The 23,711-nt window shown below is 38.4% G+C and overlaps 1 protein-coding gene across 1 annotated transcript in view; it reads right to left on the bottom strand.

Moving 5' to 3' along the window:
• The window catches only part of PTPRQ (protein tyrosine phosphatase receptor type Q), a gene marked incomplete at its 5' end in the record, with an annotated part of 144,630 nt that overhangs the window by 7,406 nt on the left and 113,513 nt on the right, over positions 1-23,711 (bottom strand). The window contains 9 exons of the mRNA XM_082488741.1: positions 1,066-1,191; positions 1,304-1,438; positions 3,902-3,978; positions 5,361-5,451; positions 10,517-10,598; positions 11,267-11,293; positions 21,253-21,297; positions 22,554-22,682; positions 23,492-23,591. Coding sequence (XP_082344867.1) covers positions 1,066-1,191; positions 1,304-1,438; positions 3,902-3,978; positions 5,361-5,451; positions 10,517-10,598; positions 11,267-11,293; positions 21,253-21,297; positions 22,554-22,682; positions 23,492-23,591 — 812 coding nt within the window. The remainder of the gene's footprint in view (positions 1-1,065; positions 1,192-1,303; positions 1,439-3,901; positions 3,979-5,360; positions 5,452-10,516; positions 10,599-11,266; positions 11,294-21,252; positions 21,298-22,553; positions 22,683-23,491; positions 23,592-23,711) is intronic.

The following is a 23,711-nucleotide window of genomic DNA, read 5'->3' as shown; positions in this document are numbered from 1 at the left end:
GTTCAGGTATAGTGAATGGATCACTTAGTCAATTCAGGTTATGTTTTGCTCTCTTTTCTTTTCAGCCTCACCCTGGTTAACACAGGTGACCTAGCATTTTGCTGGCATGCATTTTTACTCTAAATAGTCCCTTTTCCAGTCTTGTTTACTCCACATCTTATTTTAGCTGAAAGAAAGTTTATCTTCTCACACTTGTTTTAAAATGTTCAATTGTCCTGCATTATGTGCCTAACATATCCTTAAGGGGTGACCACTGAGACAATCCCCTATCTGCTGTGTTCCTTTTATCACATGTGCATGACACAGGATGGTAATGCCTGTATTTGGATAGCCAAGTTCAGGTCCTAGGATCTGACTGCACTACATGTAACACATGTCAACGTTAGCAGTGCAAAAGAAGGCTGATTTCATCCTGGGTCATTATGCCCAGATTGCTTTCTGAGCCCACCTACTCATCTGACTTAATGCTGGGTGCTAATTTTTCCAAAGAGTGGAAACTGTAGTTATAGACCATAACAAAGATGAACATCTATGCTCTAACCCCCACCCTCCTGTTCCCAGCACAAAGAGTGGGAGTAATACTGATGATTCTCATGTATATTGGCTGAATCTCCTGGGGGTGGAGGCCAATACGACTGCTGGTACAATGAAAGACAGCTGCGCTGCACCAGAGAATCTTGCCCTTTAATCTGAGAGGGACACATTCAAAGGGATTTGTCTGATCCCAGAATGGTTAGGATTACTCCTTTCTAGAAGAGACAACTGAGGTGTCCAAATAGAAACTTCACCTCCCACCAGACCAGAGGTTCAGTAACCTTGATAGGCCCTTCATAGCATGTCAGCCACATATCTCAGCTCTTTGTGACAGAAACTGGAGGAAATTCTCGGGGAAAAAAACAAAACCAGGAATGAAAACAAAAGGCAGGAAAACCAGGCAGTACAATGCATATGCATTAAAAGAGTAAAAGAACAATACTGAGGGACAGTTGGGTGGGATGGAACACATCTGATGTTCTTTGAGGTGTTGGATGGGTTTTATTAAATCAGCTTCCGGTTCTGGCTTACCCTTTCAATTTTAAGATCTCTGATGGTCCAGTCTATTTGAATATCTTCCATCAATTTAGTAATCACTATATCCCCAAACACAGTAACTGGTTTATTATCTTCTGGCCAGTACTGATGACATCTTATCTGCAGGGAGATGATTACTAATTAACAATGATCGTATTATAATCTTGACAGAAACTACATACAGAATTTCCAATTATATCAAATGCTGTTAATTGGTACACTGGTAACTTACCCGTCCTTTTTCAAAACATTGTGTAAGCATCACAAGTGTTTTTGCTCTCGTCTCCCACACCATTCTCCAGAAATCGCCCACTGTTCCTGGTAATGGTCCCTGAGTTGCAATAAACTCATTTGGACATAAATAACCCTAAGAAAAAGAAAATACTTAATACATAATGGCTGGCAAGGAAAAAAAGAGTTTGCATGTGACTCACAGTTTTGCTTGTAGCTATCATGCCTAAGGCTAGAACCTTGTCAGACATACTAAATGAATTGGCATAGGCCTGGCTAATCATTGCGTGGCAGATGGCCTTGGAAACCTAAAGAAGTAATGGCATTTTTTCCACCGGGTAGATCAGTTATCAACCAATGCTCTAATAAAGCTTGGGAAATGCCATCCTAATAGAAGCATATTTAGCAGAAAAATTACAGGGACATCAGGTCAATAATTCCTATTTAAAAATATCTAAGCCTTCATATTAGCCTAACTACAGATCCAGCCAGAGGCTACCAAGAACTGTGTCAGGTAGAGGCCAACAAAGCAGAATTAAATCGCACTAAGGAGCAGTGGAGACAGGGAAGCAACTAAGGAGCAGTCTGAGAGCTAGTGCAAGCTACACACCACACTGGTGATGTCTTTCCAGTGATCCTCAGGGATCTGCTGTAACTTAGGGACAGAGTTTACTCAAACAAATGATCTCTGATAAAAGGTCTTTGAGAAACCTACTGTAGGGGTTGACTTTTATTTTAGTGTTCAATTCTGCTGCTTAGTTAATTTACAAACTGATGTAAAACTTGGGGAGAAGGAAGTTTGTTGAAAAAAGTCTGTATAAACGCTGTCAGTGCATGGGTTCTTATGGATCTGTTTTCTCAAAGAAACTAAGCGTGTCCTACAGGAACCTTATGTACTACAGAAGGTCTAAAATAACAACAATGGCGATAATAGCAATAAATTTATTCTGTAGAGCTAGCAGTCTATAATATCACAGAGTTCTGCTTATTGCTCAAAACAACTGACACAGTGGTTTATAGCACCACCGAAGCTCCTTGTTGGAACTAGAGCCCTATAATTCACAGCTGCCTGTTACTTTTTCCATCTATAATATACAGAACAGGTGGCGGTGAGAAACTATGTTAATCCTCCCTAGTTTAAGAGTGAGGTGAGAAACTGGAATTTAGGGATGTAAAGCTCACAGTTCAGTTACTGACTTTTTCTTGTGTAACCAATGAAAATAAAAGTAGCATCCAGGTTCCCATTTTTTAAAACTATATACCAGATTTCGCTTTCCCTCTCTTTATATGTATGCATATGTATACACACCTAGATAACAGGTAGGTAAATACACACACACATATTTTGTATATTTACAGCTAATTGCATGCATATATTTACATATCCACAAATATGGAAAGTGAGAGCATATAAAGGGCAAAGCTTTAGCCCTGAGAAATGGTAACATTACAGTCTTCTATTCACTGATGAACGGTGACCTAAAGTGAGACGCCGGTATGCAGTAAAGACATGCAAAATCTTAGCAGGCAACACTCTGCAGCTGGCTTTTGCTGCAGCTTTTTGGAAGCTGCTGTTAGTGTTCCCTGCTAAGCCTTGGCACGTCAGTGTCAGGAAGGGTAAAGGCACGGCCATGCTCCAAGCTGTCTGGTCTCCTCAGCAGTTCTGTGTGCAGGCCCAGCCTCAAGTAACAATATGGAATGGCACTTCTTTCCTGCTACCTGTCAGAATCAGGACATTCCACATAAAGTGAATAAATAGCTTTTGCTTATGAGAAAGGAAGATGCTGTTAAGACACCCATTTTCATCTCTATTGCTTATTCCCTGTGAATGTCTCTTAGCTACCTGGAAATAACTATTTCTACTCGCCATTGTGTCTTCTGTTTAGACTACAGTCTGCATGTCTTGCTAAGTGATTAAATAGGGCTTAGTGCAAATCAAGTCTCCACCTCACCGGAGACCACCAGCCACTTCTACAACAAAATAAATGCATCATTATGAATGATACTTTGATCTTCAATGGAAAAAATGAGATAGGTAAGACTGGAGAAGAAAAATATAGACAAAGAATTTACTGAGAACACAATTAGAAAATGGAAGGTCTCAGAAGAAGCCTATTTGTATTTTCCTCCATCATAACTTTCACAACATAATAAGAGGCATACCAGTCCTATTCACCAAAATTATTAGCCATTTCTATGAAACTTTTAAGTTCGGTTATCTTTACATTGTCCTGTTTGTATACAATAGCTCCAACTCCTGAACCAAGAGACAAAATAATGCCTGTCTCTAAACAACTGAACTCAGTGGGAGTTTCACTATTGTCCGTAATAATAATGTTATAAAACAATTTATAGGAAGTAATTTGCTTGACACAGTTTTGATTACTACTGAAAATCATCACTTAGCAATGAAAATGGGGTAATTTATATTTTTAACTAGTCATGTTCAATGCCACAGGAGTCACTTGAACCATGCCATGGTACCAGTAGCTGTAGTGAATGAAAGAAAAATTATGATCCTGTTCTTGCAAGTTATTTTTGACTCTTTTTTTCTACCAGAAAACAAATATAGTAAAAATGTGAGAGACTTTCCACTTACAGACACATAGCTGGCATTAATGTAGTCAGATCCAGGAACACCAGCGTCAGGCATCAGCTTTACTCTGTTGTTATTATCTATTATGGAAATAAAGTCTAGTTAACGGAAAGATTTGTTCAAAAACCATACATGCATGTAACAAGTGTTCCTAGAGTGCTAAGAAATCATAAATAATGTTATTGTTGTTAATCTAACAACATTTGACATAGTTAAACACTAATTATAAATGCAATTTAACCAATTTCCATTACCGTACGGTCATCCTTTAATGTTCCGGACATATTTTAATATAATACTTTTTAATTAAAATAGTGAACGTGCCAAACCATCAAATTTTATGTATGGGAGGACGCTCTGCCTAAAAGTAGCCAGTGTAGTTTAAGCCATGCTGTTCTAGCACAGACAACCTCCGTGTGAATCACACAGCAGGGTCAGGGGTCTGACAAGTCTGTATACTTGCTGTCCAGGTCACAGCTTTGAGCCAGATCGCGGCACTTTTACATACTTTTACTTCTTTTACATAAGGTAAGCTCATTATTACAGAAAAAAAAAATATGATTGAGGGTTTGTGATTTGGGTCTACAGTGTGTATGCAGAAATTACAAAAAACAGGCAAGATGTCCTATAGGAATAAGTAAATGCTGAAATGAAACGTCCTGGATTTTGATGTTTGGTCCTCAACTTAGAAAAAAGAATACGAAGTTAAAGATTCATGAAACTCATCTGTTTATATGTCACTGTGTGTCACAAATACAATTTTTTTAGTGACTGTAACTTAGAGTATGTCTTGAACAAGGCAGTAGATAGCAGGAACAGCTGCTCTGAAAAGTTAATAGCACAGAATGTAGCATTATTAACCAAGGAATGCCATGCTCCCCATCTCACATCACAGCTAATGCCTAAAATAATAATGACATTTCTTGTCTTATTAACTGAAAAATGAAGCAGTGTTGAGTACAGAGAGACAGACTCCTGTCTCCTGTGATAAAATCTAGCCTTGGCTTATAAGTTATCATACAGTCACTCTGATCTTCTGTGGAACCTTTGCAGCACATGTACACGTATCCACAAGAAAGCATACCCAGGCTCCATGCACAAACATGTGGATTTTATATGTTTTAAAAAAATTACTTCTCACTAAACCGAAAAAAAAACCCAAGGAAGAACGTTAAAGAGTTTGCTACATGGCTTGAATTACAAAGCTAAGAAACTACTGAGGCTACAGTTTCTTGCACCTGCATATAAAAGCTTGTGAGAGCAGGTTGAAAGCTACTTGCAAATAAAACTGTCTTTAAAAAAAACAATGAAAAGACAGATCACTTGACATAAAATTATTTCATAACGTGGACATGATTGTTCTGCCATTTCAAAGACAGATCAATTAAAAATACAGTTGCATTCCAAATATATGCTGCACTATCGAAGGTAGAGAGCAAAACAGGTAACAGTAAACACGTACATGGCTTTATGTTTGGGAAACGATTCTTAGACCTGTTCCAAGGAAGATCAGCATCAGTTGAAGCAAGGTCTTCAAGAAACTTGGGAAGTTCCTGTAGAGGAATAAATGTTGGTTGGCAAACCTTTGCATTTCACCTTCAGCGAATATAAAAAATGACACAATCACTACAGTAAAAGGAAGAATTCTTTAGTTCTGCAACAGAGTGCATTTCTAAGAACAGCTGGAAGCATTACACCTCACTGTCAACCCCAGTTACACCAGCAACATTAGATGCAGTGCTGCAGACAATGCTGTCAAGTTGAACAATTAAAGCTTACATGAACTTTCACCTTTACAAGTCTAGATAAAGTCAGCCTATCACCTTTTGTAGTTTTTTTCTGTCTCTTCATGAAGTCGCATGCTTGGTTACCATGCCCTACTGGCGCAGCCTTTCTCTTGAATAATGCCTTTTCCTGACTCCTGTAGCTTGGGAGAGTTCTTGCCACAGCATGAGAACTGATGAGAATTTAATTAAGTTGAGACAACTGGCAATTAGCTATTGTTCACGGGACTGCTAGTGAAAGGGGTGGGAAGAGTTATTTTGGATTGTACTGCAGTTTCATAACTTTCTATTACTGAAGGGCAGAGATGGATAAATCATTCATATTGAGGAACTTATTTGATGGGGGTGTTTGCGTACATAAATAGGTATATTTTCCAAAGTCGAGTAAAAGAGTAGAGACAATTGCATAACTTCTTAATAGAGAAAAGGTGTTAATGTGATGATCTCGTAATGGTAATAAGAGAATAGAAAAGTCTTAGAAAAGCCAGAATTTAGCCAGAATTTGTAAGTTAATAACTACATTAACTGTAATTGATTTTCCCTTTTTTGACAAATGTTACCTTCAAGTCTATTTCAACACCTAGGTAAGATACAAATGAAGAGATCTACCTATTTCTTGAATGAGTACAATGCAAAATTTTGCCGCTTGTGCTGAGTAATCCCTTCCAATTTGCCTTTTAATATTAACAGTTACTCTCTACATGGACTACTTCCAAAAGTTGGGCTGATAGCTCTACTATCAGGTTCAATGTTAATTATTTTCAAATGCTCTTTTGCCCAGGCATTTGAGACAATTTTTCTTGCATAAATAAAATGTAAAGGGCAACTATTAGCAAATTAATAAATAAATAAATGAAAGAGGTAATAAAAAATGGAAAAAGCAGGACTGTTTTTTATTCCAGTGTTTTTCTTTCATTGCTAATTCAAATATTTTGTCAGTGTTATTTGAAGGGTTCAGATATTAAGAATAATTTAATGAGCTTTAGCAAAATGGTATAATTTAAAAACTGATGTAATAAACCAAGTCAATAATTCATCTTATCTAATACCCTACTTTGTACAATGGATAATGTTTGACATATAAAAGAGAGCTCAAAAGCCTTGAACTGTATTATATGCAATATTATCCCATGAGAAATTTCTTTCACCATCTGACAAAAATCCTATAGCCCGAAGCATGAGGACTACTTCACTTCTATAATTATATTCTTGATAATATAACTGCAGGTGCTTCTGAACAGGAGGGGAAAGATGGTTTCACGATGAAAGCAAAGAACTTTCAGACAAGGGACCTGACTTCTCTTCCTAGCTTTGACACATATTTCCTTGGGGAAAGAATTAGGGGAAGAATTGCAGAGAACAACTAGATGCTCATCTCCCTTTGAAAATTAACAAGGGACTAGATCCTATCCATGCCCTTCAAAATCTTTCTTAATATCTATGTTTCCTAGGGATGAAAAGTCTATGATTATGCCCCTTCTGACAAGAAAGTTTTTGACTTAAAAACCCCTTATAAAGAATGGCTGACTTTACATTTATATCTGTATGTTAAAGAATTAAAAAACATAGTTAACAGACATGAAGTAAATACAAAACTAAATGGAAGACTGTAACATACTGTAGAAAAATATCTTTAAAGGCACTGATTATTTTAAAATCTTGTCTTTGAATCAACCTCTGCCATACTAAAGGCACATTTCTTTTACTTATTCAGTTGCTTTTGCCTTTTGTCTCAAAAATCCCTTACAGAAGTAAAGCCCCAATCCTATAACTGAACCTAGAGAAAGATCCCTGTTCTCATACAGAGTAGACTTCTGTGCGTTCCTGCCAGGACTTGATAAGAACAGTAGAACACAGCTAAAGGTGGAGATGTTAAAATTTCTCTCATTCAGAAAGCTAACTCCCACAAAATTTCTGTCATTGAATTTTGCAGGAAGGAAGAACATAGACGAAATGCCTATGGGATTTTGCTGGTGTTACGGGCCATGGGATCCCCTATCATGTGCATGTCATGTGAATTTTAACTTGCCTCATTTGCCTCACTTCCCCGAGTCTTAGCTTGGCAGTTAACTAGTGTAGAAGTAGCACGATTGTACAGTACATTGTAGTAGAGATGAAATAGAGAAGCAGATTATGTTATTTTTGTAATGATGTTTTTATACCTGAACAAGTGCTCAAAAGCTTGATACCAATTCTCTGCATCAGTAAGGATTTCAGTCTAAATGATTATTTTCAGAACTGGGAAAGACTATTTGGATTCCCAGCTTCAATAACAACTTATCACAGAAATCATATTTCTTTGCAGACCCATAAAACTTTGAAATAATTAATTTGCACTTTGTTTACTCTAGCACTTTTATGGTACTGCGGGGACATTCGGATGCATTTCACTTCTTTATTCATGAACAGAACTTATTGTAAAACACTTACAGAAGTATTTCTGTTTCAATAATTTGCCAGTTACTAGAAAACCTTGATTTCCCAAAGGTATTGAGAGATACATGAATCATCTGGAAAGCCAGAAGTTTGAATATCAGCTATGTGCTTCCCACATTCAGTTACTGTGGCTCCCTATGGTTTCTTTAAATTTGTCTTTTCTCACAAGACATGGATCCAAATCTATTCGGAGGTCCAGATTCTCCTCTCACTACGTTTACACGCAGGCCATGCTCACATGTGGACTGAGATTGAATCCTGGAGGTCTCTAGGTACAGCAGCTTGGTCAGACCAGCAAATTGCATGAGACCAGGAGTGTCCCTGGATTCCAAGACTAAGTGAAATGGAAAGAGCCACATTTATGCTAGAAAACTCCAAAACAGGTTTGTTGTCTACAAACTGCCTATTGTAAATGATCCCTAGACTACTTTTTACCTACCAAAACATACCTTGGAATTGTCCAGGAAGACTACTAGCTGAAACAGTCCAAATTCAAGGCAGGGAACATAATAACAGTTTATAAGTGTAAATTATCATATTCACATGTCCAGTTCCTTGTATAGTTGAATTTACTGAGATGGCCAGAGAGCCCAAGCAAGCCCATGCTTTTAGTTCTATGCTTCAGATACAGGGGTCCATGGGTTTATATTTTGAGCTCATCTCTCCTACACACATTGTAGGAGCCTTGAGTCATTTATGTGAAACTAAAATAATGAATGTGGATGGAAACAATGCAGGTCACGAGGTCTGCTTGGTTTTTGTGTTCATTGCCTGTTTCTGTGCATTGTCATTTCTGACGTCATTTCAAGTGCATTGTCAATCCTATTATTCATCTGATAAGACAGGTGCTACAGATACCATAGATGTACTCTCAACCAGGGACCAGACCTACCCTGCAATTCTGCCTGTCCTTGGACAAGTCACCTTGGAAGATATCACTACACTGCACCACGGAAGCTGAAGCTCAGAGAGAAAAAAAATGGAAGCCCAAATGACAAATAAAACTGTTGATTATAAGTTGACTATATAATTTCATTGAATGAGGCCTCAGCTACTCGCATTTGTTTAAATTTGAAATGGATTGCCAAGATTTTGATTTGATAAAACACTATTGTTTAAGTTCTAAGGCATTACAATGCTTACCCAATATGGGTTACACCTACAGAAAGTAATACTAGAAACTTTCCAGTGATGAATGTTAATATGTGAAAATGTTATTGCTAGTAAAACTTTTCATCTGTTCAGTCATGCATAATATAACTGTAATCACTCTTGTTGAAGTGTAATAACACTTCTGCTCTTGGAAAAAAAAATTCTCCTTACTTTAGTGCTCAGATAATTTTATGGTGCTTTTTATTATTAAATCCAGACCAATTTTACCTAAGGAGCATAACAAAAAAGCTGTAGGAAATACCATTAATCTTTTCACACTTTTGTTGGTTTTCCCTCAGAGACTGAAATATTATAATCTCACAGAAGAAAAGCCAATTGTTGAGTCTTCATTTTTGTTAATCCAACTGGTAAGCAATTCATGGTAAATCTGTAAATCCCAAATAATAAAGTCACTGGAGACTGAAAAATTATTTTTGTGAGGGAAAATGACTGTATGTGTTAAAAATGATGATGGTAAAGGTTCTGAAATAACAAGAAGAGAAGATATTGTTGAGAAAAAAATATGATAGCCATAAAAATGTTACTTAAGGAAAATAGTGAAAACTTTGAGATTTAAATTTGAAAGTATATATGCATTACATTATATGTATGTAATGTATATTTTGAAAGCTGGTCTTTTTTCAGAAAGAAAGACAAGCTTGCTGTGTTCATCTGCTCTCATAAGGAGATGGAGGCTATGCACATGGAGGCTATTCTCAAGAGCATGACAAATACAAAGCAAAATACCATGCACAAACTTTTTGCTTTCTGTACTGAAACCTATGAAAGAAAAATATTTCCGAGTTCCATGGCAGTATTTCACAGAATAAATGTCAGCTGTGTTTTTGGGGTCACCGTCACTCAGGAAAACAAGCTTATTTAAAGCAGTTAAATACACCGGTATAAATGTTAGAAAACTATTTCTGAAAAAACCATTCTCAGGTAAACTACATATGCATCACTACATATGTAAAAGCATAAATATTACGGTGTTCTTGCAGGGATTGGAGTCTAAAGAAGATCATCTTTTGCTGTCACTTAGGTGAATAATTCTGATCAGGTTGCAGTGTAGACTGCAGAATCCAAATCAGTGTAATATTACTTTCTAAACAATCAACCTGGTAATTGGGTATTGATTATCAAGGCCAGAGTCCTTCACGGCCTTGCCTGCTTAAAATGGACATGAAATGTGACACATGAAACGACTGAAGGTCTTGCGATGTTGTGACAACTGCTAGCAACATACCGAAAATTCTTCCTGAAACTTTAGGTTGTTGTTTGTGCAAAGCTCTTCAACATGTTGTAGGAAGGATTTCTTGCTTATTGGCCTGAAAGTAATGACAGAAGAATTAGAAAAATATAGCGATTTTTTTTCATTCCTTTTATTTTTATTTAACTGCAGTTTATTAATAAACAATGTTTTTCAGTTCAATGGAAACTGATACTGATAGGCAGAAAATTAGAAATTGCTTAAAGCATGCTTATTTGGTTTGTTTTCAGTCACTTAAAATAGAAGCATTTTCTCCCCTTGTTGTTCCCCCTCACCAAATTTTAAATGTTGCTGATGTTAACAATACTGTAGGGTAGGATTGTCTTTATAGGTACAGCATTCCAAGGCGAGGTTTTGACATTAATGGAAATTTGTAAAGTTATCATTGCATTCTAAAGTACATAATACTTCTTTGTCGCACAGAAAACATTTTACACATTGCAAGGTTTTAGACATATAAAATATTGCAGTGACCTCATTCTCATAATGACATGGTTTTTAAACCCCGAGGAGTTTAAATATCCCTGTATTACTTCCCAAGCTAAAACACAGACATGCAGGCTTCACCCCAGAGAGAGAGAAAGCATTTCTCCAGTTACCATGCAATTAGTCATGCTTTTATGATTTATACGCAGCTTGGAAGTTTTTTTCTAATAAACATACAGGAGGGAACCACACATTGAGACTCACCGATGACCATAATATAAAAATCTTTAATCAACTTACTTGATGGATTTTCTATAACTAAGTAACCTGCAACAGAGATTTTTGTTAAATGTAGCAAGCTGAGAGTTAACCAATAGTGTGCATGTTAATAAGTTTTAGATTAAATCCTCAAGTAACTAAAGAACCAGATTTATTTCTCTCCTGGATTCAAATACTATTATATGTCAGCTATCTTGGTTGATTGTCTTGCTTAGTTTATATCGCAGGTATTGGCAGATATGGATATGGTAGTTACAGTTTCTATCATTCTCTTCAGATCATTTTACAGTGCTCTGGGCTCATATAGCCCTGGGAAATCCATACTTCCAGCACACTACTTCATATACATTGACAGGCTTCATTTTACACTCTGTACTCAATATCATTCTTCCAAGGGCCATTTCAGAGCATAAGGATAGGATTCATTTGGCTGAACACAGACACCTATTTCTGAGCCAGTCCCTTTAGATTCCTTTTATAATCCATGAAAAGAAATAGGTATGATTTCATCTCATTTTAAGCAGATATCTAAAATAAGTCACAGATGAATCATGCTATTGGTGGGTGTGCCTTTACAGAAACCAAATGGCTATGGCTGTTTTTCCTAACGATTTTAAAAATGAATGCCTGTTTCCATACTCATATTTACACGTTCACTGCTTTTTCCGGTACATGGCGGTTTTAGAAACTGTGCTATGTATTAAATCTTTAACTTGATCCCACAGCAGGTTCATGAAGATGGTACAGGAGCTTCTATACTCAGGGGACTTTCAGATGGCCTTGAAACTTTGTCATCATCGTTGCCTCTGAACCAATTTTAAGAGTGTCTCAGCATTACGGATTTAGAGGCCAAACTTTGGGCACTCAGACTCACAAAGCTTGTCTAAAAGACCAAGCCAAAAAGTTTGAAGTAATACAGTTTAAAAGATAACTTGCCCCTTCAAAAAAGCTCGAAGTATACCTTTTATGTGTTTGTCTCTCCAAAATTCATACATTCTTACATACAAATATTACAAAAACTAGTCTATAATACAAATGTCTACTGCTGTCATCATTTTAGTGGAAAATAAAACAATTTGCTTTAAAATTACTTTGGTTTATGAATTTATTCTTAAATATTTAAAATTTAAATTAGATAACAAAGTGTGATTAATACAATTGTTGAATCATTTATTATTAAGCATCAGAGAAGTTAATTTCAAAGCTACTAAAGATGCCTTTGTGCTACATACTTTGTTATGACAGTTGTCTTCAAACAAAGCAAACTGGCTATGACAGCCTTGGGTCAGTCTCACTGGAGTAGAAAGAAGTGTAAGAAGTCACAGAAAAAGGCTCAGAGTGCTTATTAGGACGGAAGGAGATCTTTAGAATGAAAAAGGCGGCAATAAGATGACAAAGCATGCAACTCAATGCAGAATGTTTAGACGTCTAGCTAGTGCTTATTGTATCATTTACGTTCATGTTACATAGCAGAAACTACCTTCTAGTAATATTGGCAACATTATAGAGCTAAAGTTTCCTGAAGAAAAAGTATTCTTTTAATAGCTGTGCCAATGTACTGAACGCAAATAGATCTGTCTTTGAGCAGAAACTAAACTTTTTTTAGGCCTTTTTTTCAGGACAAAATTATAAGCAGTCTCTGCAAAAAAAATTACACACTTGTTTTTCCTTCGAATTCAGCTATCTTCACGATAAAAAAACAGAAAAAAAGTTATCTCCCAGTTGACATCCCAGTAATTTTTTGAATACTGCTGGCTTTCCTCCTCTTGAACTGATAGCAATTATGGGCTTACTGCACTGAATTTGCAGTAAGCAAATGTAGTTTGGTCATTAGGGAGCAAAAATTCCACCTATGCTGTACATAAGCAACCTGGGTATGTCATTTAGTGCTTCAGTGCTGAAGGTCCATGGATCCAACAGCAAAGAACAAAGGAGACAAGCAGCACCATTAACACCACTTTACTCAACAGTATGTCCTTTTTTTTGCTTTCACTCAAAGCAGGGAAGTAATGCACTGAAACAGCTCAGGAAATTAACTAAACAGTGTTACATATGTTGCTTTCTAGTTGATTTTTAAGATTAATAACACGTGATTTTTTTGAGGCATAATCATATATTATCTTTCACAAGCACTAAACATTTTTAAAGGAGTGAGGAACCTACAGATTGACACTTTAACCTATCTGTGGGCATTTAAGTGAAGAACTTAATTTTTAGAACTACTGAATTCACACTTCTATTGGTAGAAAGTGCACATTGCAGTGGCCTGGCAGCTCAGAAAATAATACAATTTAATTTAAATTCTTATATGAGAATTAATGTCTAACTTGAAGACTGTGGCAAAGAAGGTGGCTTTGCTGTGTAAGAGTCTCCAGAAGTGATGAATTTTGTATGATCACTACAGACTTACAGCTATGCTCAGTTTCAGCATCCTCAGACTTCAAAAATCAGTATTTTTTCCAAGTCTCTTGACTTGGAATATGTAATAATAATCTTTCACCAATGAATAAATACTCGTCTACCTGTAATCTTGTTCTCCACATTTCCCAGTCTTTTGTATTAAACATGAGAATATAGATATCACTAGATCTTGATGAACACAACTTAGAATCAAACAATGAAGTGGAAATTTCCCTATTTGAACTGGACAATTCCAGATTCCCACTTGTCTGACTTTGAAACTAAGAAAGAAAAACATTCTCTAAGATAAAGAATGCTTTATTGCCTTAAAACTGATTTTCTTTTAAAACAGTGTATTGTTTCACGTGTGGGATTTTTTTGAAGTCTATCAAAAATCTGAATCCCACTCAGATTACTTATGATAGAGCTAGAAAGAAGCCATTTATTTGTGTTGGCAGTGGTAACTGAAGACCATATTGTCACACAGACTTGGCTTTCTCTCTGGGTCAATCATCTGAAATCCACAGGGAATTAAAACTTCGTCCAAATAGAAAACAAAAGAAATGAGTATGTAGGCAAAAGGCTTAACTCATAAGCACCATTGACACTTCCTAGGAACAACGGAGGAACTAATTTTTAGCAAGTTAATTGAAAGCAATATGGAGCTTAACCCTTCCTAAATATTAAAGGCCTAAAGAAAGAGAACACATGGTCATTTCTTCCATTGTACCAGGACACGTACATTCATAAACCTTGTGCTCCTGGGATATAAAGCTCAGGAAGCCTATTTTTGATAGTTGATTACTAAAGGGAAACTCGTTGAGGAAAAAGGGAAGGCAGGAGCCATGCCTATCCGCACTCAAAGAAAGAAGAAACAGGTTGGTCTAGAGAAAGTAATGTGTTTGCAAAAGTGTTACCTTGAACATAGACACCTATTGAATGCACAATATATAGGAAAGGTGAGACCAGACAATAATTTTATATAGAATACTTTTCCATAAAGAGTTCTAATTACCTGGTATTTGCAAGAGTTACAGTGTCTGTAATTCAGAAATATTTCTTCTGAATCTGTGCCCCATTTGCTTGACAAGCTGTCTCACACAGAATGAAACAAAAGCCTCAAAGCATCCACCACAAGGTGCAACTTCTCAAGGAAAGATTTTAAGAACTGGGGACCTACATGGCATTATCCTCGCTGCAGAAACCACTGCAAAAGCAGGGTGCCAGAGGAGTTGTCTCCAAGGTGAACACCTGGAACGGGGAAGAGTTACTTGTCTCTCGCCAAACCTGGTTCACCCTGAAAGTTTAGTGACACAATCTATTCACAGCAGATGAATATCTGCTTTGAAAAGTGACTTGCCAAACCCTATGGACACGTTAAAAAAAGTGATGAGAGGCCCCAGTATATGTATATCCAATGTGCTTAATGAACCAATTTTTAATGCAGTTTAGACTGATGGGCCATATATATTTTAAACAAGGGTTATTTTTTTTCCTGGTTTCTGCCCGTCTCATACCATCTCCACCATCATGGAGATCAACATTCAAAGTTAGCATTTTGGCTTCATAAAGCAGATATTCCACTGAATTCAGTAGGACTTGATTCCCTGCATGCCCTCTGAAACTGCATCCTGTTAATTAATTGCCTAGCAAAGACCTGCTGAAAGATGGTGTATATGTATAAGCTATTATTAGTAATTTTCAGACACTGAATTTTTTCGAGTAAATTTTTTTCTGGTGACCATTATGTTAAAAAATTTCTACTGGGAATGCGGATTTGCCATGAATCTCCTGATTTGAAAAAAATGTTAACCCAAAGAAAAAGTTGCAAAATGGGATACTTGGCATTTTTAAATTTGATGCTTTTTCTACTTAAGCTGACTTTTGTAATGCAAAATAATTCATCATAAAACTGTTATAAAGATGTGTGAAAGAAAATGTTCTTATTAACCTATACTGAATATTTGCTGAGTTTTGGTTCATTAAACTTTTCAAGCTTCTGAATTTTTCATCTAAGAATGATAAAAGACATTTCCAGTCATATTCTTACAGAACAGAAAAACCTTTTCCTACTTCTTTTTTTCTCATGTGACACCAGCTGCACAAATTTTCTGAGAATATGAGCCAAGATCATAGGCCACGATCCACTAAGTATGAGAGAATGTCTGAAGAGACAATGTACGAGAGACAGTCAAGAACGATCTCATGGAGCAGGCTAGAGTAGCTTGATTCTCTGGATGAACTGTGTCAGCTGCAAGTCTATGCCTTTACTGATTTATAGTTGCTAACATGATAAATAATATACTGGCTGAGAAATGACAAAACACCTGGTTTCCAAAGCATCTTCTTCAAATGAGCACTGAATGGGATGATCAGTATGTACAGAAAAAATCTATACTGCTCTTTTATCACCTAAGATTTTCACACAAACTTCCCATCAACCTTTCAGGGTAGAAAATATACCACATTTCAGTTGATTTACCGCTGTCCAAGAAATACAAACAAGCCAGCCTGGGAAAGGAGTCTGCCCATCTATGTTTTCCTCATACAAGTACAAGATGCCATGAACTGAAACCAGCATTCTGCAACACAGCAAGCTTTGCAAACACAGCTGAGAAATAGCTGCCTAAATGCAGCCAATGTATGGCAGTAGGTTATGAAGATGCAGTGATGCAAAGTCCCATTCCAAATGCATGGTAAATTTGTAAAGGTTACGCTGTAGTCATCGACATGTAATACAATACTTTAACACGCTAACATGTCACTGCTTTAACCACAGATCATGAAAATGACAATAGAGGAACTGGGACTGTGGTTGATTTCTACATAGCTATTTCGCAAAGGCAGCAGGTACAAAAGTTCTTTCATGGTGTAAATGTGTGGGAGTCTGAAAAGAGGCAGCAAAGATATTTTGGACATTAAGTTTTGCAGTAAGCTGCCTTGGTGCATGCTGCCGTGCTTCTGTCACCTTCGTGATATAACTCATTACGAGGAAGGATGTACCTATGTGAAAGACAGGATCGGAGACACCTAAAATACAGGCTTTACAGGAAGGACAGTCAGGGGAGATGAGGAGGGGGTGTCTCCCTCTATTTCAATGACCAGCTGGAGTGCATGGAGCTCCAACTGAGGATGGATGAGGAGCTGATTGAGAGCTTATGGGTCAGGATGAAAGGGAGGGCAGGGAGAGGTGATGTTACAGTGGGGGTCTGCTACAGGCCACTAGACCAGGAAGACCAAGTGGATGAGGCCCTCTACAGACAGATAAGAGGAGCCTCACATTCACAAGCCCTGGCCCTCATGGGGGACTTCTCAACCACCCTGATATCTGTTGGAGGGAAAACACAGCAGGGCATAAGCAATCCAGGAAGTCGCTGGAATACATCGATGACAATTTCGTTCTCCAAGTGGTAGAGGAGCCAACAAGGAGAGGAGATATGCTGGACCTTGTTCTCACCAGCAAGGAGGGGTTGGTGGGGAATGTGAAGCTCGAGGGCAGCCTTGGCTACAGTGGAGATGGTGGAATTCAAGATCCTTAGGGTGGCGAGGAGGGCGCACAGTAAGCTTGCTACCCTGGACTTCAGGAGAGCAGACTTTGGACTCTTCAGGGATCTGGTTGGTAGAGTACCATGGGATAAAGCCCTGGAGGGAAGAGGGGCCCAAGAATGTTGATTAATATTCAAGGACCACCTCCTCCAAGCTCAGGAGCGATGTATCCCAATAAAGAGGAAGTTGGGCAAAACTGCCAGGAGGCCTGCATGGATGAACAAGGAGCTCCTGGAAAAAGTCAAACTCAAAAGGAAGCCTACAGAGGGTGGAAGCAAGGACAGGTAGCCTGGGAGGAGTACAGAGAAATTGTCTGAGCAGCCAGGGATCAGGTTAGGAAAGCTAGAGCCCTGATAGAATTAAATCTGGCCAGGGACATCAAGAGCAATGAGAAAAGCCTGTATAGGTATGTTGGTGATAAAAGGAAGACTAGGGAAAATTTGGGCCCACTCCAGAAGAAAACAGTAACCCAGGATATGGAGAAGGCTGAGGTACTCAATGACTTTTTGCCTCGGTCTTCACCAGCAAGTGCTTTAGCCACACCACCCAAGTCACAGAAGGCAAAGGCAGGGACCAGGAGAACAGGGAACCACCCACCGTAGGAGAAGATCAGGTTTGAGACCCTCTAAGGAACCTGAAGGTGCACAAGTCCGTGGGATCTGATGAGATTCATCCGCAGGTCCTGAACTGGTGGATGAAGTTGCCAAGACACTACCCATCATATTTGAGGAGTTGTGGCAGTCCAGTGAAGTTCCCACTGACTGGAAAAGGGGAAACATAACCCCCATTTTTAAAGAGCTGAAAAAAGGAAGACCCGGGGAACTACAGGCTGGACAGTCTCAGCTCTGTGCCTGGCAAGATCATGGAGCAGATCCTCCTGAAAACTCTGCTAAGGCACATGGGAAATAAGGAGGTGATTGGTGACAGCCAACATGACTTCACTAAGGGCAAATCATGCCTGACAAATTTGGTGGTCTTCTACAACAGCGTTAAAACATTGGCGGATAAGGGAAGAGCAACTGACATCATATACCTGGACTTGTGCAAAGCATTTGACACTGTCCCACATGACATCCTTGTCTCTAAATTGGAGAGACATGGATTTGACAGGTGGACCACTGAGTGGGTAAGGCATTGGCTGAATGGTTGCACTCAAAGAGTTGCGGTCAATGGCTCAATATCCAAGTGGAGACCAGTAACAAGTGGTGTTCCTCAGGGGTCGGTACGGGGACCAATGCTGTTTAACATCTTTGTTGGTGACATGGACAGTGGGATTGAGTGCACCCTGAGCAAGCTGGCTGATGACACCAAGCTTTGTGGTGTGTTCGACATGCTGGAGGGAAGGGATACCATCCAGAGGGACCTGGACAGGCTTGAGACATGGGCCCGTGTGGAACTTGGATAATGAGGTAAAGTCTCTGTGCTCAAAGAATAATTAAGACTTGCTATCTTTTGTTCAACCCAGGAGAACGGAGACTCACCTGGCTGTAACGGTATGCAGATAAGGACGGGGTCCTATGTAGGCAGGACAGCCCTGCTTTTTATCAGCAAGGCAAGATAACAAAGACTGTGTAGTTCTTTGTTTCTTAAGAAGGCTATTATGCCCAATGATGACTTTTGCCTCATTCTGCAAAATGCATATTCAAGTTGACACCCCTGAATATGCTAATGAAGATTATAGAGATCATGCTAAACATATATGACTATAGCACTCATCTCTCCACCTAAATCATGCTACATGTCAGCTGGGGGGGAAACCTCATAACTTTGGGGATAAAGGAAGGAGAAAATGACTGTTAAATTGGGAGAGAAGAATCTCGATACCTGACAGACCAGTTGATGGGCTGTATTCTCTTCCTCCACCCCAGGCAGGGATGCATTTCTGGGTGAGTGCTGCGCCTTTCACCCTCTGGTGAATGTTACCCCCAGGTTGTTGTGTTGTTACTATTTTTGCTAGCAATATTAACCTTGATTAGCAGTACTATTGTAGTCAGTGAATTTCTCAATGGCAATCTGAAATCTGTTCTGTCGCTCTCAATAAAATAACTGATTTCAATTTTTGTGAATGTGACTCAGTGAAAGTCCTTTGCTGGGGCTCTGATAGATAAATCAGTGAAGGTCCTGGGACTCTGACAGACAAATATCAAAACTATATTCCTTTTAACACAACAGCCCATGCAAACCTCATGAAGTTCAACAAGGCCAAGTACAAGGGTCAGGGCAATCCCAAGCACAAATATAGGCTGGGTAGAGAATGGGTGAGAGCAGCCCTGAGGAGAAGGATTTGGGGGTGTTGGTGGATGAGAAGCTCAAGGTGAGCTGGCAACACACACTTGCAGCCCAGAAAACCAACCACATCCTGAGCTGCATCAAAAGAAGTGTGGCCAGCAAGTCAAGGAGGGTGATTCTTTCCCTCTACTCCGCTCTAGAGAGACCAAACCTGGAGTACTGCATCCAGCTCTGGGACCCCCAACATAAGCACATGGACCTGTTAGAGTGAGTCCAGAGGAGGGCCACAAAGATGATCAAAGGGCTGTAGCACCTCTCCTATGAAGACAAGCTGAGAGAGTTGGAGTTGTTCAGCCTGAAGAAGAGAAGGCTTTGGGGAGACCTTATAGCTCCTTCTAGTGCCTAAAGGGGGCCTAGAGGAAAGATGGAGAGGATGTCCATCTGGGAGTGTAGTGATAGGACGAGGAGTAATGATTTTAAACTGAAAGTGAGTAGATTTAGATTAGACATTAGGAAGAAATTCTTTCCTGTGAGGATGGTGAGACACTGAACAGGTTTCCCAGAGAAGTTGTGGATGCCTCATTCCTGGAGGTGTTCAAGGCCAGGTTGGATGGGGTTTTGGTCTAGTGGGAGGTGTCCCTGCCCATGGCAGGGAGGTTGGAACTAGATGATCTTTCTAACTCTAACCATTCCATGGTTCTAAAATGTCTCTTTTGGTCACCGACATTACCAGAACAGAATATTACACATATTGAAACATTCTTTAAAGCTTAAAAAAAGCCATAATAAACTAAAAGATTTTGAGCAGATAAAGGATATCCTGCCCCTCATTACTATACGTACGTTATCTAGTAGGGTCCCACAGAATATTTACTACCTTCCAGTTGAAAAGATGGCCTGAGGAACTCTCAGTTAGTGCCTGCACTGCAAACTTCAACAATTTGTTGTAATATTCAACAAAGGACCTGGGCAAGGAGGCTGCTGTCACTTCAGTGCAGCTACTGTTTGAAAAACAATAATCCAAATTTTAATAGTTGCATCATGTACCTTACAGGAATGGCAGAAGAAGAGAGTTTTTGCTTTTGGCCATTAAAGGAGTGTGGAAGGAGGAAAGAGAAAAATACACATGGAAGGACATGACAAACTGCAAACCAAAATGTGAGACTGACTCATTAAAACAAGGGTGATTTCAATAAAATCGTTCAAGCACTGTTCAGTAAAGGCCTTGCTGTGCATAAATCACATGATGAAGTGCACATAAGTATGAAATATTATAGTTTCCAATTACCCTGTAGAGTTTGAGACTGTACAAATCCAAACATAATTTAGTCAGAAAAGTGGCAGAATAATACTCTGATAAAGGATTTGACTGTGGGGATATGTTACTGAGATTGTAGTGGCATAGTACAAAACAGCTGCAGTGTAAGTGAATACAAAAAGCAGCTGAGAAAAAAAGGAACTTCTCTTAAGTACCTACATTCTAACTGCCAACGGAAAGAAACAGCATGATTCTTACGTCACATTTGCACTACATTTGCCTTAAGGATACGTTGTGTATATCAGTGCTATATTGTCACAATGTGTTACAATTCCTGTGTAAAAATTGCCTTGATTTATTTCAAAATTGTTGTGGAACTGTTGTACCTAAACATTAGGGAGTAAAAATAAACATGATTTCAGGATGATAAATACCACTGTTTGTCATCAGTATAGCTGCAAAGATTGACATTTCATCTTGATTAACTATATCATTCCATATAGTATGGTAGCACACAGGTTAAGAGAACAGAATGGCAAACACACCATGTTGCTTCAATAATACAAAAACTTACTGGATGACAAATATCTCCTTGCGTCTAAAGAAAAGTGAAGAGTATCTGGAAGTAAAATCCATTAATACTTTAGTATATAAGCAAAATTAGTACTATTCTTATTCAGCTAACAGTTTGGAAACAAGGCCATTTTGAAGATCCATTAAGATCATTTATACAAGTCACAGTTATCACCATGCATTGACAACGGTTCTGTTTTCAGAGAATGTCTTCTGCTGTTATTAGCAGGTACTAAACAACACTATGTGAATGACATGTGCCCCACTCAGAACATACCACTTCCAGTATGTCAATGATTTCCAGATGATTCATAGTATGTTTTCTCATCTGTTACAAGCAGCCATTTCTGCGTGCACTATTTTGAACAGGTTTGTACATGCAAGCAGCCTACTCTGTACCACACACAGACATATACACGCTCAAACAAAACAGGTCAACAGCTACAACCTTTCATCTTCCAGCTATTCCTGGTCTGCACCAGTAGGATGCCTGACTGCTAGGGCAAGACTATTTTAGGCTTCTCATCTTTAAGGAGATTGCCTACCACACAGTCTGTCATCTGACACAGCAGGGAAAATACAGGTAGGTAAAGAATGTTCACCAAACATTTCTAACTCAGTTGGACATCAGATATCATTGAGAATGATCATTATATTTATTTGGTGAATAATATCCATATTTCTGGCAGTCAGAAAGATCGTAGTTTTCCTTCTGATAAATATCTGTGACAAGATTCTTTGTCAGACAGAAAATATGAATAGCCTGGAATTGCTGCATACAGCTTATAGGAGTAGATGTCAGAATAGCCAGTGTGCTGAACTCTACAGAAACCCAGATGTTATGCGAATCCCTTTATGAAGAAAAAAAAAAAAAACTTTCTAAATTTCAATGAAACAATGACAGATTTGTTCTTGAATTAGTTGAATTAGTTGACTGGGACTTCTGGGAGTTTCACTATTTCAAAATGCTTATGTAGGTTTGCAGTCTACACAAAACACTGGGCCATCAAAAAACTCAGAAATTCTGCATGTTTAAAAATATGTAGCCCTTTTTTTTTGCTAACACAATTAAACAATGATTTGCACTTAGATCTTTATCTTGTTGTAAAAAGAGCTGAAGATTAAGTGATTTTCTAAAGGCTAGTGAGAAGTGTCTTGAGGATGGAGGTCATTCTTTGAAAGAGGATCTCAGTGACCTGTGTAAATAAGAACACCACAAACACTTGCAAACAAGCAAAGGTCAGAGAGGGGTCATGGCTACAGCCCCTTTGGACTACTGTTTTGCCTAAGGAGTACACTTACCGTGTAAATCTCTCATCCTTCAGCTCCAGGTCTGCCACTGTGATCAACTGATCCAGCTTAAATTTAGTGTCAATAATTTCAGCATCTCGTGGGGAGTATGTGCCTCCCTCTTTTTGCTTTTGCCGAATTCTAAACAGAAAAATAATGAAAAATAAACATGCAAAAGATTAAAGGACACATATGTCAATACTTTGATTAGGCAGGCTGGAACTGAAAAATGGTTGCCCGGAATCCTTCCTTGGCCTTTATTCTGCTCTCCCTTCCAACAGTGTAATTTAGTCAAATCCGGCAGTTACATTGTCTGAAATCCATATGGAAAGAACCAGCATATATACTCTTTTAGTTTTCCTACATAAAGTTGGCAATGCCTGAATGATGCAGCTGAGGAAGAACAGAATTCTGATGTACGAGCAAGCTAACATCATGTACACAGTACACAGTCTGCTTCTTTACATGACATGGACATTTTGTTCACAATTTGAATTAGAAGTCAATTTCTCTTGCGCATGTAAGACTTCCATGTATTTAAATGATACATTCAATAGTAAAACAGAACCCCAAATTTAGAGTATTTACTTCATATCAAGCTCTCAATAGGGTTAGCCATCACGCTAACTTCAGCCAGTTAACATTCTGATCTGTATCCTCAAGTCAACAGAGAAGTGGCTCTGAAAGGGTGAGAGAGACTACTGCCCTGATTTACCCTCTGGAGGAGCTGTTTTTTCTCCTTCATCTGTGGAGGTTACCCTCACTAGACTAAAGCTTTTGTGAGTCCGTCCCTAAGTTTCTACGTAAAAGACAAAAAAAAAAAAAAAAAAAGAAAATGCAATACATTTTGAAATGACAGATTGGTTCCATTTATAGGACTGTTTCAACTTTTCCTTAAAACATTTTTGAGCGCTTGCAAACATAGTATGGCAAGGATACATAAATCTCACCTTGCAAAAGCATATACTGCAGCCACCAAAAGAACAACTGAAAGTATACACAAAGTAACAGCAAGGATAACTTCTACAGATCTTCCTGACAGTCCTTCACCTGCAACAGAAAGTGGAAACCTAATATCTCATAGATTCATTACAATTTTTACGTTTCTGACAGGATGAAATCAGAGAGGGATGACAGACAGCAACTTTTCTCTCTGTAAAGCTGCATCTG

The sequence above is a fragment of the Vanellus vanellus genome, assembly GCF_965231255.1.
Source record: "Vanellus vanellus genome assembly, chromosome: 1".
NCBI classification, from domain to species: Eukaryota; Metazoa; Chordata; class Aves; order Charadriiformes; family Charadriidae; genus Vanellus; species Vanellus vanellus.
The sequence above is the reverse complement of the archived record's forward strand: the minus strand, read 5'-3'. Positions and strand labels throughout refer to the sequence as shown.